Source organism: Heloderma suspectum, chromosome 4 (genome assembly GCF_057233095.1).
Source record: "Heloderma suspectum isolate Gila_16-S chromosome 4, 16-S_ref, whole genome shotgun sequence".
NCBI lineage: Eukaryota > Metazoa > Chordata > Lepidosauria > Squamata > Helodermatidae > Heloderma > Heloderma suspectum.
The window spans coordinates 4,705,390-4,718,341 of record NC_139461.1 but is presented as its reverse complement, the minus strand read 5'-3'; the positions used below and the strand labels follow the sequence as shown (position 1 = coordinate 4,718,341).

The 12,952-nt window shown below is 48.0% G+C and overlaps 1 protein-coding gene across 8 annotated transcripts in view; it reads right to left on the bottom strand.

Moving 5' to 3' along the window:
• Positions 1-6,007: 6,007 nt before the first annotated feature.
• The window catches only part of WDR97 (WD repeat domain 97), a 78,267-nt gene continuing 71,322 nt past the window's right edge, over positions 6,008-12,952 (bottom strand). For 5 of the 8 annotated variants that reach the window (XM_084854698.1, XM_084854700.1, XM_084854701.1 and 2 more), the window contains 3 exons: positions 12,443-12,609; positions 8,379-8,440; positions 6,014-7,456 (listed from right to left, as the gene is read on the bottom strand). In XM_084854698.1, coding sequence (XP_084710824.1) covers positions 7,254-7,456; positions 8,379-8,440; positions 12,443-12,609 — 432 coding nt within the window. In that variant the 3' untranslated portion in view covers positions 6,014-7,253. Of the gene's footprint in view, positions 7,457-8,378; positions 8,441-9,135; positions 9,212-12,442; positions 12,610-12,952 lie in introns of all 8 variants that reach the window. The other 3 variants (XR_014790806.1, XR_014790807.1, XR_014790805.1) reach the window with 2 other exon arrangements.

Genomic DNA, 12,952 nt, shown 5'->3' with positions numbered 1-12,952 from the left:
TCTCTGGGAGCTTGCTTGCTTCTGTAGTCCCTGGACCAGCTGGAGCAGCTTGCTCTGCTCTGCTCTGCTCTGCTCTGCTCTGCTGGGAGGCGGGAAACAGACTAAAGCTTCCTGCCCACACAGCAGGAAGCTGTGTTGCCTCTTCTGGAGTACTGTGTCCAGTTCTGGGCACGACACTTTAAGAAGGATGCAGACAAGCTGGAGAGGTTTCAGAGGAGGGTGATGAAGATGATCAGGGGACTGGAAACAAAGCCCTATGAAGACAGACTGAAAGAACTGGCCATGTTTAGCTTTGAGAAGAGAAGACTAAGAGGAGAGAGGATAGCACTCTCCAAGTTTCCTGTCTCCTAGCTGAGCAGAGCAGAGGAATCTGCTGCAGCTGGTCTAGGGGCTATACAAGAAAGCAAGCTCCCAGAGTGCGAGCAATCAGAGCAAGCGAACAGGGACAGCAAACAGGAGTTGGCCAGGGGAGGTCAAGGGGGAGGCCCCTAACATTTTTTTCATTTTTAAAAAAATTCTTTTTCTTGTAACTTCCATACCAGTAGGACTGTGTAGTTAACCTCCAGAGGACAAAGCACAGGCTATTCTAGTACAGTCAGAAAGATTGTATTCAAACATTCAAGACGAGGCTGGACAGCCATCTGTCAGGGATGCTCTGACCTGGATTCCTGCATTGAGCAGGGGGTTGGACTCGATGGCCTTGTAGGCCCCTTCCAACCCTGCTATTCTATGATTCTATGATCTCGGCACCTCCAAACCTTAGCAGCCCAAGGCCGGGGCATACAGCAGGCTCTCTCAAATCTCCCCTCTTCTGTGTCAGACTCTCGGGGATGTGGGGGAGGTATTTTTTCACCTTTTGAGAGAAAGGGGGCAGGAAGGGTGCTGAAGAGCAGGAGGAGGAGGGGGAGAAGTGTTCCAGGCTGCTTCTTCCTCACTGAAGATTTGCGTGATGCCACCGCTCCCCATCCAGGCAAAATCACAGCGATTCTCAGTGGATGGGGAGGAATGGGGCAGGGGGGATTTAAGCTTTATGTTTGAGGAGAACCTAAGTGCTCCTCAATCAGTCGCTCTCTCTCTCTCTCTCTCTCTCTTTCTCTGTGTCACACACACACACACACCTTAGGCTTAGAGAATTAATGAACTTAAAGTAGTTCATTCAAGGCAGGCAGGCAGGCAGGGCTCCTAAGCTGTTTCAGGCAACACCCAGGCATGGATTGAGTCACGGGGCGATTCTTTAAAATACTGATTGGCGATGGGCCACCTTAGTGGTGCCCATGCAGCCAGAACTAATGGGGCCGGGAGCTCTCTTCTTAGCTTGCAGCCAGGAGCCACAATTAGGCTGTGAGGACTTGCGGGAGTCTCAGCAGAATGGCCCCAGGACAAGCACTCTCCCCGATAAGGAACAGAGGCTCTGCCTGTGCACGGTGGATGTTACAGGGATTTTTTAAACACAAGCGGCAGGGGGAATGTTCTAAGCACGTGCATCCATTGCGCTTACTTCCCCCCAGCCAGCAATGGGCTCAACTGGGAAGGAGGCAGCGAAGGAAAGTGGTGCCACACTGCTTGAATATTTTAGAATATTAAATACAGTAAGGTCTGGGGGGGATGGCTGAGGAATTGGGGAGCAGTTCGTGGCCCTCCCTGCCCCTGGTGATGGGCCACACCTGCTTCCAATTCCAAATGTTCACTTAAAAGCTTTAGATACTTCAAAGATTGAAAGACACACATGCATTGAGGAAAGTTTCTCCATTCTCACATGAGATGGTTCCTTGACTGAAGACACACATGTACAAATGTTCGCTGCTTTCTTCCATGCAACGATGGAAGAATCTGAGGCAAAGGGGAAGCAAGAGGAGGTGTGGCTGTGTTCTACAGAGAGCGTTACTGCGCTGCGCGGGAACCTACTTGGCAACTCCTAAGTTGGACCAAATGCCGGAAGATGCTCTGTCTTCAAGCTTTTCAAAGTACTTTCCTAACACAAAATCCTGTTTACTGATAAATGCAGTAGCAATGCCCTGATCACTAAAACCAGTCTCTAGCAGTTTTGCAGCAGCACAAATAGGCTATAAAATATCTGTAGTAGTAATAATATTTAGTGTATATAATCATGGGCCATTACAATGAGATATGCGTTCTATAAAAATGGCTGTATATTACCAATATACAGAAACTCAGTAATAAAACAGAAGATAAAACAAAATACAGATTAGTCTCCAAACCGTTAGGCTATACTTCCATAGTCCATAGAAAAGGAGAAGAAAAGAAGTCCCAATATTTAAGCTATTGACATTTTTGATAAAGCTGGAGCAAATTTTCTTGGCTGCCACAGCAAATAGGGCTCCCACATAAGTATGTATAGTGGTTTGTCAGCCAATAATATCACCTCCTGGTCATATTGATCAATGTACTCCTGAAGAGCATGTGACAGGAATTTCCCCCAAGTGTCCAGATACAAGGAACAGAACAACAAATAATGCTTCGAATCTTCCATTTGATTGCAACCAAAAATACATTTCCATTTGCTAATGGAATGAATGAATGAATGAATTTATAACATTTCTATCCCACCCTATATCATTAAGATTTCAGGGCAGATTACAGATAAAATTAATTTACACAGTATAAAACAATAAATAATTTAAACACCTAAAAACATATTAAACTATTAAACAAGCTAAAACCAGTTAAAATCTAAAACAACAAAACAGTTAAAACAATGTGCTAGGGAATGCATTTAGCCCTCAAAGGCTCCCAGCACTGGAGAGGAATGCTTGGACTTAAAGGCTGGGCCAAAATCTGCGAGATAATACTTTTCTGTGGAGGTTCTTTTGGGACTCTCTTTGCCCTGTTGGGGGCATCACAGTCCCCTGGCCCAGGAGAATATTCCAAATCAGCCCCATGGCTGTCTTCAGACTGAAGAGTCTTGCAGCACCTCATAGACAAAGACGTTTATTCTGACACAAGCTTTTGGGGACCATGCCCATGATGCACGTGATGAAGTTGACCATAGTCCACAAAAGCTTAGGCCAGAATAAATGCCCCAGCTTTGAAGTGCCACAAGGCTCTTCGCTGTGGCGGACTAACAGGTGTGCCCTCCCCACGGGAACCCAGAGTGATGTGGGGGGGCAGCGCCTATCGCCCGCAAAAGCTCCTCTCGTGCTCAGAGTGCAGCGACCTCCAGGAACTGCCACCCCCCGGTCTCATCCAGACAAGCCATCATTCGTTTCACATGCACGGCTGCACCACTGCCCGCCTGCCCCCTGCGTTTTATGCCCCCACAGCCCTACGAGGCAGGGAGGCAGGCTGACCAAAACTGGGTGCATCTCTACACCAGCCTGCAATCCCGCCCTCAGCTTCTGCTCCCCTTGACAGACTGCCTTCTCCCCCTTTACCCCTTATCTGAGGGCTTCTTCACACAGAGCTTTTCTCCTGCTCCCGAGATTGCTCAGTCACGGAAGTTTGCGGGCCTTTCAGGGGGTGGCGCAACCCGCCAGGGCGCCTCCTGCACTAAACAACCCTTATTCCATTTTTAAGTAGATCGGAGATAATGAGCAATCAGATTACCCCGCAAGCCACAGGAGGAGGAGCTGGATCAATGCCACATATGCAAGACTCGGGAGGGGGGAGGAAGCACGTGTCGAGGGAGTCCGTTGTGGGCCTGCCTTTAAAACAGAAGCAGAAAGCCCCATTTTAAATGCGGGATTTTAGGCTGGGGCAGACGCTCCGAGTCTTCCATATGTTTCATTATACAGGCACTAGATGGCGCTGGTCTAGCTCCTCTTATTGTACGGTTTCCTCTTCTCATGGAGGGAACTCAAGCGGGGTAATTTGATAGCTCATTATAGGCTTCTTCTCACGGAACTTTTATCCTGCTCTTGGGATTGGTTACTCACGGAAGTTTGCGGGTCCTTTCGATGAGGTGGTCAACCTCCAGGGCCTCCCATGCAAAATGACCTTTATTCCATTTGTAAAAAGCTCGGAGACAATGAGCTATTGAATCACAGGCCTTGAGTTCCCTCACAAAAAGAGGAAATCCTGCAATAAGAGGAGCTAGACCACAGCGCCATCTAGTGGCTTTGTAATGAAACACACAGAAGACTCAGATGAAGGGGGGAGGTGAGAGGAAGCACATCTAAAGGGAGCCCGTCATGATCCTGCATTTAAAACGGAAGCAGAAAGCCCCATTTTAAATGCAGGATTTTAGGCTGGTGTACAGATGCTCTATCTCTGATCTTTTAAAAAATGGAATAAAGGTCATTTAGCGCAGAAGACAGCCTGGAGATTCACATCATCATCTAAAAGACCCACAAACTTCCATGAATAACCAATCTCAATAGCAGGATAAAATCTCCGTATGAAGAAGCCCTGGACTGTGGTGCAACAAGTAAGCTGTGCTCCAGCTGGGACCTGTAGGCCCAGGGCTCCATGGGAGGGGGGGGGGAGATACCCTCTAGATGGCTACGTCTGGTCTGCTTACATTTCTCTCCTCCCCCGTTCCAAAAGCACCCCATGCTTTGCCATTGCTTCTACATTCCTGACATATTCGAGCAAACGGTTTGCTAACCCTGATATTAAAAAAGAAAGCAATATTCTGAGCATGTGCAGTTTCACATTTTAAATGCATTTAAAATATAGTGCCATCATGACTACAGGAATACAGTGGAGCTTGCTTCTGCTGCCCTGATGCTAAACACATTTACTTACGTCAGGGGTGTTTCTGAGCACAGGGAGTGGGATAGCAGTTCAAATTCTGAAGGAGAACCACCAGACTTGGGGGAGGTGTTTTCCCAGGCTAGTCCAGACATCAGCAGGCTGGCTTCTCAGGTTACAAATGTACAGATGGCTGAGCTTGAGGGTCCCTCCTCACACCGCCCCCGTGAGAGGCAGCAAACAGGAGCCGGCAGGGTTTGGGGAGGATCATAGAATAGTAGGGTTGGAAGGGGCCTACAAGGCCATTGAGTCCAACCCCCAACCCCCATCCTCATTAGGATGACCTAATAGACGCCGGTGCAGAGCAAGGAGACAGGAGGCAGGGCGGAACTTAGACGGTCTACCCGATTGGCCTTGCGTGAAAAGCTGCGCTTAGAGGCCTCAGGACAAGAGAGGGGCCTCCCCCGCTTAAGCTAGGCGAGCCAGACCGCCTCCCTCTTCAAACAGCGGGCAACTCTCATAAATTCCATTTGAAACCCCTGAAGGCATTCCTTTGTAGACGGAGAGTCTCTGGGAATTTGCGTCTGTATGACCCTGTGAACTAATGGATTAAAAGCTGTAGACTGAAGCCTCTCGTCTGTGTATGTTTGGGCGCTGAAGTAAAGTGGGACTAAGAGAATCCTGACAACTTGGGAATAAGCACCACCATTGTCGAAAAGGGTAATATATACATTGAAAGCAAAAATAGTGCATCGGTAACCATGGCCCCATCTACATGACCCATTTACTCCAGGGCTGCTGCAATCGAAGGACCTTCAGGACATACGATGCAGTCGCCACTTTGCAGCCTAACCATGGTTTTCACAGGGAAAATGTAGATTTCCGCAGAGGCATTCTGCCGCTATTTTTTAGCTTGCTGCGGGTGTACTGTGGTTGCGGACCCGTCTGTCACTTCCTCAAACTGACTTCTCAATCTGTGGTGGGCGTGGGGTAGGCGTGCTTAGTGATTGCATCACTCTGTGATGCCTTTTCACTCTTCCCTGTTCATTTGCAGCTGCACAGTAACCAAGAGGTATCCATTTTGGAATGAGGGGGAGGCACGTACCTCTCATGTAGCCATGCCCCTTTGCACGTGCAAACCATTACAAGAGTGTAGGGCTAGAGGACTGCCACTGTGATTGTGTACAAACAGTGGGCATGGTAGTGAAGGAGCAGTCTACCCACATCTTACCAAAGAGGAACGACACAAAAGAATCCCTAAAATCCAAAACAGCCACTTAAACCCGAAGTGCCCCACCCTCACCCTCACATAGCTGCGCATTTAAATATAATGGTAAAAAAAAGCTGCACAACTGCGGCGGTTCACTTTGCTTTAACGGCCATGTGTCAGGGCACAGTGGATTTTTCCACTGGAGGAGTCCACAGTAAATCGCGTGCGTACTGCAGCAGAAGCTAATTCGCAGCTGCGATGCCGTGTAGTTACAATGGAGTGAATGTTGAAAGCGGTGCCGTGTAGATGGCCCCCAGGTATGTGCCAGCCCTGATTTGTTTTTTTAAAATAAATTAAAAAGCAAGCAAGCTGCAGAGTCAGCTCGGGTGGGCCCAGTCATTCCTGCTGGCCCAGGAACAGAAGCCTCCACCGCACATTGTAGTTAAAGAGGTGGACACTGGCTTTTTCCTTGTGTATAGGCAATATGCTGCTTTTTCTTTTGAAGGGAACTCAGAGCAGCTTATACACTCCATCCTGGCCCTGGATAAACACTCACCTCCTATAATGCAATGGACTGAAGACCTTACAATGCTTTCAATATTTGAATGGGTGGCATAGATGCCACCTTCAAATCGATACTTATTTGGATATTTGGTCCACTTTTGTTAAAGCCTATGTATAATTGCTAGAAAGTTGTTGCATTTCATACATATCCATGTATGTATATTTAAAAAACGGGGACATTTAAAAAAAACAACTGGGTGCCCATGGGCACCACATTGGGAACTCCTTCACTGGCACTTCATTGGGGACCTCTGGTTTAGAGGGCAGTTGGTAGTTGAGGACTTTCCTTACTCTGCGTTACTGCTGCCACTTATGCTTTGCTATATCAAATCAGTTATGCCAAAAGTGAGTTACACCTGCCTCCTGCACATTAGCAACTGTTTTCTCAGTTCTGCTGAAAAATTACCTTCCTGTATCAATTGGTGGTCCTCCTTTTGGCACAAGGTAGCACTCATTCCTGCTGAAAGAACTATGATACTTCCTAGAAAGGACAACACCCAGTGTGGGAACTGCCTATCACATTTTAATGAGTAGGGAACTACAAGCAGTGGCTGGGAACAGAAGCCTTGGGATGACATTTGGCATTGATTTGCTTTTGGTGTGCCTGGCCCTTATTTTGACTTTACATTCTGTCTGGATACGTCTGTGGCAGACAACCTGTCTCCCATCATTGCTATCTAGTTTGGTTAACGGACCACCTTGTTAGCATCTGTCTGACTAGGGCAGCATAGCTTATTATCCATTCCTTCCTTCCCAGGCTGGAGGAAACTTCTTTCTCATGTAGAAGTCAGGCATCTCCACTTCAGGTACATGCAAGCCTGCTGTGCCTTCAAGGATAGCTGTCAGCATATGAAAACTTCGGGATGAAATATTTCTGTACTAGCTGCTGCATGGCAGTAAAAGTCTTTGGTGAAGCCGGCCTCTCCAAAGGGGATGGGAACGGATCCAAGTTGATTTTCGGCAGAGGAAGTTTCATAAAGGGGACAAACCCCTTCATGAGATAGCGTGGGAAGATATACGGGAAGCAGAAGCCTGTGTTTGGAGAACACAACAAAGAACAAGAAGATAAGGGATCCTCTGCACTTCCTCCCCCCTCCCCATCTCTGATCTGGTCCCAGCATGATGAAGGTGGGAGACAACTACGGTTGTCAACTATTCAGTGAGCCACTGTAATTCTGCCCAACAGCTTCTTGGTATCCAGATACTTTAATAGTTCTAGGCTGCTTTTCTGGCAAAAGGCCTTCAAAGCCGCTTGTAAACTACAAATATTTTTAAAAAATTAGCCTAGTCTGATTTCCCTTAACACAAGGACTCTCTTCTGGGTGGAAATGCCCATCATCTTCTCCATTTCCAGGAAGGCTTTTCATCCAGCGGTACCTTCATCTAGAGGGAGTGGGAAATAGGTGCGTGCAGAGTGCCACAAAAATGTCTCCCAGGTAGAGGAAGTTGTCTGTGGGATTGGCAACGACGACCCTGAACAGCGGCCGACCCTTCGGCAGGGAGGCCGCCCGGCAGGCCTGCGGGTGCAGCACCAGTAGCAGGACTGGCCAGCGGTAAGGTGGTACAAGAAGCTAGAGGAGGTACAAGAAGCTGCATCCTCTGGGCGCTAGACCCGACTATTTCTCTGTGTTGATTTAGAGATGAAATAGAAAGGCAGGGAATGAATATCCTAACAAAGCAAAAAATAAAGATGTCCACGCCTGGCCCCATATCTATTGCTAGGTATTTCCCATTGGAAGGGCCAAGGGTAGCAGATCAGTTTACCCCCAGTGTCCCCCAGCTCCATGTACAGCTACACAGTGGCAAGCACCAACCTGCCACAAGCAGGCCAGCATCGGCCAAGGGTATCGGCACAGCGGGGGCAGGCTGACTTGTTCAAACGCAGCCAGTCTTATCACGAACCCCTGAATGAGACCTGTGTGGCCAAAAGGTGGCAGCAGACCCGCTCACTTACGCTCAGGTATTCTCTTCCTCAGCATCGTGTTGGTTTCTCCCAGTCGAAGGATGGCGTGTCTCCTGTCACAAAAGCATAAGAACAGCTGTGCTGACCAAGGCCTCTCTGGCCCAGCATTCTGCTCCCACCGTGGCTAGCCGGGTGCCTTATGGGAAGCCCACAAGCAGGCCTACAGCCTGGTTCAGACTGGGGTAGATAGTGGGGCAGAGATTCATTTCTACCCAAACAAAAGCAAAAAAGTTTTCCAGGGCTCAAAGAAGCTTATATTTCATTCTGCTTGCTCCCAGTTATGGGTGGGGCGCGGGGGGAGAACATAAGCGCCCTGCTGGATCAGAACAAGGGTCCATCTAGTCCAGCATTCTGTTCACACGGTGGCCAACCAGCTGTTGGCCAGGAACCCACAAGCAGGGCATGAGCACAACAGCACCCTCCCGCCCATGTTCCATGCAGCTGGTGTACAGAGGCTCACTGCCTCTGGTACTGGAGGTAGCACACACCCATTAGGACTAGTAGCCATTGATAGCATTTTCCTCCAGGAATTTGTCCAACCCCATTCTAAAGCCATCCAAACTGGTGGCCATCACTACATCCTGTGGTAGCGAGTGCCATTAACTATGCGCTGTGTTTAGAAGTCCTTCCTTTAATCTGTCCTGAATCTGCCACCAATCAGCTTCATAGGATGACCCCAGGTTCTAGTATTTTGAGAGAGGGAGAAAAATGTCTCCCTATCCACATTCTTAACTAGTTCTTAACTCACTGTTAAGTCTTCTGCGCATGCTCAGAGGAACTTTTTACATGCTTCAGGGCTGAGCCCTGGTTCACATGAGGGCCTGCTGCAATATAAACAATAGGCATTGTCCAAGCAATCCACTAAATAGCAAGAACAAACTTCCTTATACCAAGAGACAAAAGCTTTAGACACAGCACCCGTTCTTACAGAACTCGCAGCTTTGCTCCAGGGCAGAGTTAAAAATGTCAGGGTTTTCACACACATTGGTTGTGTTTGACATGTTCTGGGCTGCTTGGACTACCATGCTAAACTTTGAAATATCTGCTTCTCCAGACACTGTATTATTTTTACAAATGCAGACTCTGAGCTGTAAAATGCAATGGCTATATCTACACACTTTCCTTAATTAGGGCAGCAGTCTTTTTTTCTTGACAGGAGATATGTACCTGCAATGGTGCGGTGGGCAAAAATCCAGCAGGTACAGCTTTCCAGCCTATGCAATGATGGGATAGCTGAACCTGTTGAATTTCTACCTGTCCAGGAATAAAGGCCCTTTTCAGGTTATTACAAACACATATAATAATTTTTACCACTTTATTTGAGCCAGTATCCAGAAATATGGTTATCTGACCCTACAGTGGACTGCGGGGGCTTGCCTTGCTGAGGGTGCATGTGGGGAAGAAAGCTGTTCTCTGCTGTAAAAAAATAAATAAAACCAGGGTGCTTGCACTTTAGGGAGAAGTCCAAGAATTAAACCCAATGAAAAATACATTGCTAAAAGTCCCATGCTAGGGTGGGGCAATGCTCAACAGGAAAAAATGACACCATGCGCATGCTGAGATGGCGCAGGCGTGCGGGAGGGGGTAGCACGATGGGTGCCAGGGACCCTCCCACCACCACATTCCACAGCGGCAGCGGACACAGGGAGCGGCCTCCAGGCAGGCCAGGTCATTGGTCCGTCCAGCCCAGTCCTCTAGTGCCTGGCCTGCAGCAGCTCTCCCAGGGGCTCAGGCAGAGCAGGTTCTTTCCAGCCTTGCTGGGTGAGGTACTTTTAGCTTGAGAGGCCCTCTGCAAACAAAGCAGGTGCCAGGCCACTGAGCTATGGCCATTCCCCCTGCATGAGAATGACATTTTCCCCAGCAACTGACAGGGTTTTGTGGTCTGAGTTCTCGGAAAAGAGAGAGAGAGAGAGAGAGAGAGAGTCACTCGTATTACAAAAACGCTTCCTTGTGGGAAGATATCTGGATCCTGCAAAACAACAGAGTAACAGTTGTGTGTTTATTTATGAAAAAAAAAAAGAGAAAGAAAACTTCTGGGAAATCCCTCCAATACATTTTTGAGCTTGTAAAAAGACAGGCCCAAGTATTATGGCACTAACCCAAATGAGGAATGCCTGCTTCCCTATAGTTTCAAGACTAGAGTTCTCTCTCACACTCCGCTCTTCCCAACTTTATTCCTCAGCCTCAGTTTAAGAGGAACTAGAGATCAAGTCACCAACATTCACTGGATCATGGAGAAAGCAAGAGAATTCCAGAAAAACATCTATTTCTGCTTCATTGACTACGCTAAAGCCTTTGATTGTGTGGATCACAACAAACTCTGGCAAATTCTTGAAGAGATGGTACCAGACCACCTTACCTGTTTCCTGAGAAACCTGTACAAGGGTCAAGAAGCAACAGTAAGAACCAGACATGGAACAACCGATTGGTTCCAAATTGGGAAAGGAGCACGACAAGGCTGCATATTGTTGCCCTGCTTATTTAACTTATATGCAGAGTACATCATGAGAAACACCGGGTTGGATGAATCACAGGTCGGAACTAAGATTGCTGGAAGAATTATCAACAACCTCAGATATGCAGACGATACCATCCTAATGGCAGAAAGCGAAGAGATTCTAAAGAGCCTCTTGTTGAGGGTGAAAGAGGAGAGTGCAAAAGCTGGTTTGAAACTCAACATTAAAAAAAAACTAAGATCATGGCATCTGGCCCCATCACTTCCTGGCATATAGAAGGGGAAGAAATGGAAGCAGTGACAGATTTTATTTTCTTGGGCTCCAAGATCACCACAGACGGTGACTGTAGCCATGAAATTAAAAGACGCTTGCTCCTTGGGAGGAAAGCTATGGCAAACCTAGACAGCATAGTAAGAAGCAGAGACATCACCTTGCCGACCAAGGTCCGTATAATCAAAGCTATGGTTTTCCCAGTAGCAGCGTATGGCTGTGAGAGCTGGACTATAAGGAAGGCTGAGCCCCGAAGAATTGATGCTTCCGAACTGTGGTGCTGGAGAAGACTCTTACGAGACCTCTGGACTGCAAGGAGGTCAAATCAGTCCATCCTAAAGGAAATCAACCCTGCTCATTGGAAGGACAGATACTGAAGCTGAAGCTCAAATATTTTGGCCACCTAATGCGAAAACTCCCTGGAAAGACCCTGATGCTGGGAAAGACTGAAGGCAAAAGGAGAAGGGGAAGGGAGAGGATGAGATAGCTAGATAGCATCACCGATGCAATGAATATGAACTTGAGCACGCTTCGGGAGAGAGCGGAGGACAGGAAGGCCTCGCGTGCTGTGGTCCGTGGGGTCACGAAGAGTCGGACACGACTTAACGACTGAACAACAACAACAATTCCCCCAGAAGATTCCATGCAATCTATTTCTTACTGAAATAATTACTCGACATTGTTCATGGCCAATCAGATCATCTTATTTCCAGAGGGGCAGCCATTTGCCTGTTTCAGCAAAAAAACCACCACCACCACAAGAGAGTTGTCCTAGCAACTTAAAGACTCAGGGTGCTTCCAGGCAGGCTCTAATGGTGCCACTGCCCTGCCTCACTTACAAAATTCTACAGACATCATTGTCTTCCACCTATAACCCTCTCGTGTTTTCCCATTTCCTCTGTCTTTCCTTACCACACAAAAATCCCCAAGAAAAAAGGAGAGAGATGTGCCAACCAGGGCCTTCTTTCCAGTTACTAGAGCAAGGAGCCCTCCATGTAGAAACACCCAAACACATTTATTGTGGCAGAAGCTTTCATGTACTAACAGCCATGTTGCCAGAGATGATATTATGGAATCCTGCAAAAGCCTCTAGTCCACATAAGCGGATGCCAGAATAAATTTGTTAGTCTTTAAGGCACCACAAGGCTCTGTTGTATTAGCCATAGGCCACTTCAGTGAAAAAACAAGCAGGTGGCTGGAACCAAGGCCCTCCCTGGCACCTGGCTTTTCTGCCAGGCATCTCAGGCAAGGTGACTGAAAAGAGAGGCTGTGAGGCAAGGGCTTGGGCTTCCTTGCCAGTTCCCTGCATATTGAATAGCGGCAACTTACTTCTGAATAGGGGGCAAGGCCATGACTGTATCCCTGGGAGACTTTATTGCAGACGAGACCAGCCGCTTCATCTCCATCAGCTCTCTCTCCAACTGCTTTTCCACGAAAAACTGCACGGCATCTCTGACACGCACAGACGGCATCCAACGCGGAGCAGCCTCTTGAGCCTGAAAGAGGAGTCAGAGTGACAGGGCACAGCGGGGCATGCCAGGCAGGTGGGCGGGTGAAGGGCAGGGGCGGGGGTGGGGGGCTTCCAGCTTGAGCCATTGACATGGCACAGTGAATAGACCCCCGTGAGGCCAACTGTCAGCAGCCATTGGCTGGAAGCGTGGCAAAGTTGTGAACAAACAGGAAATGTGGCTTCTCCTTAAGGAGGTGCCCAGCCTTTAGAACACTGATCCCAGGAGACCTTATGCTTTGCAGCACCAGACCTCTTTTAACCCTTTGGATTGCTGGTTTCAGGTGGCAAGTGCTTTGCTGGTTTTTGTTAATTATAAACAAACAAACAAA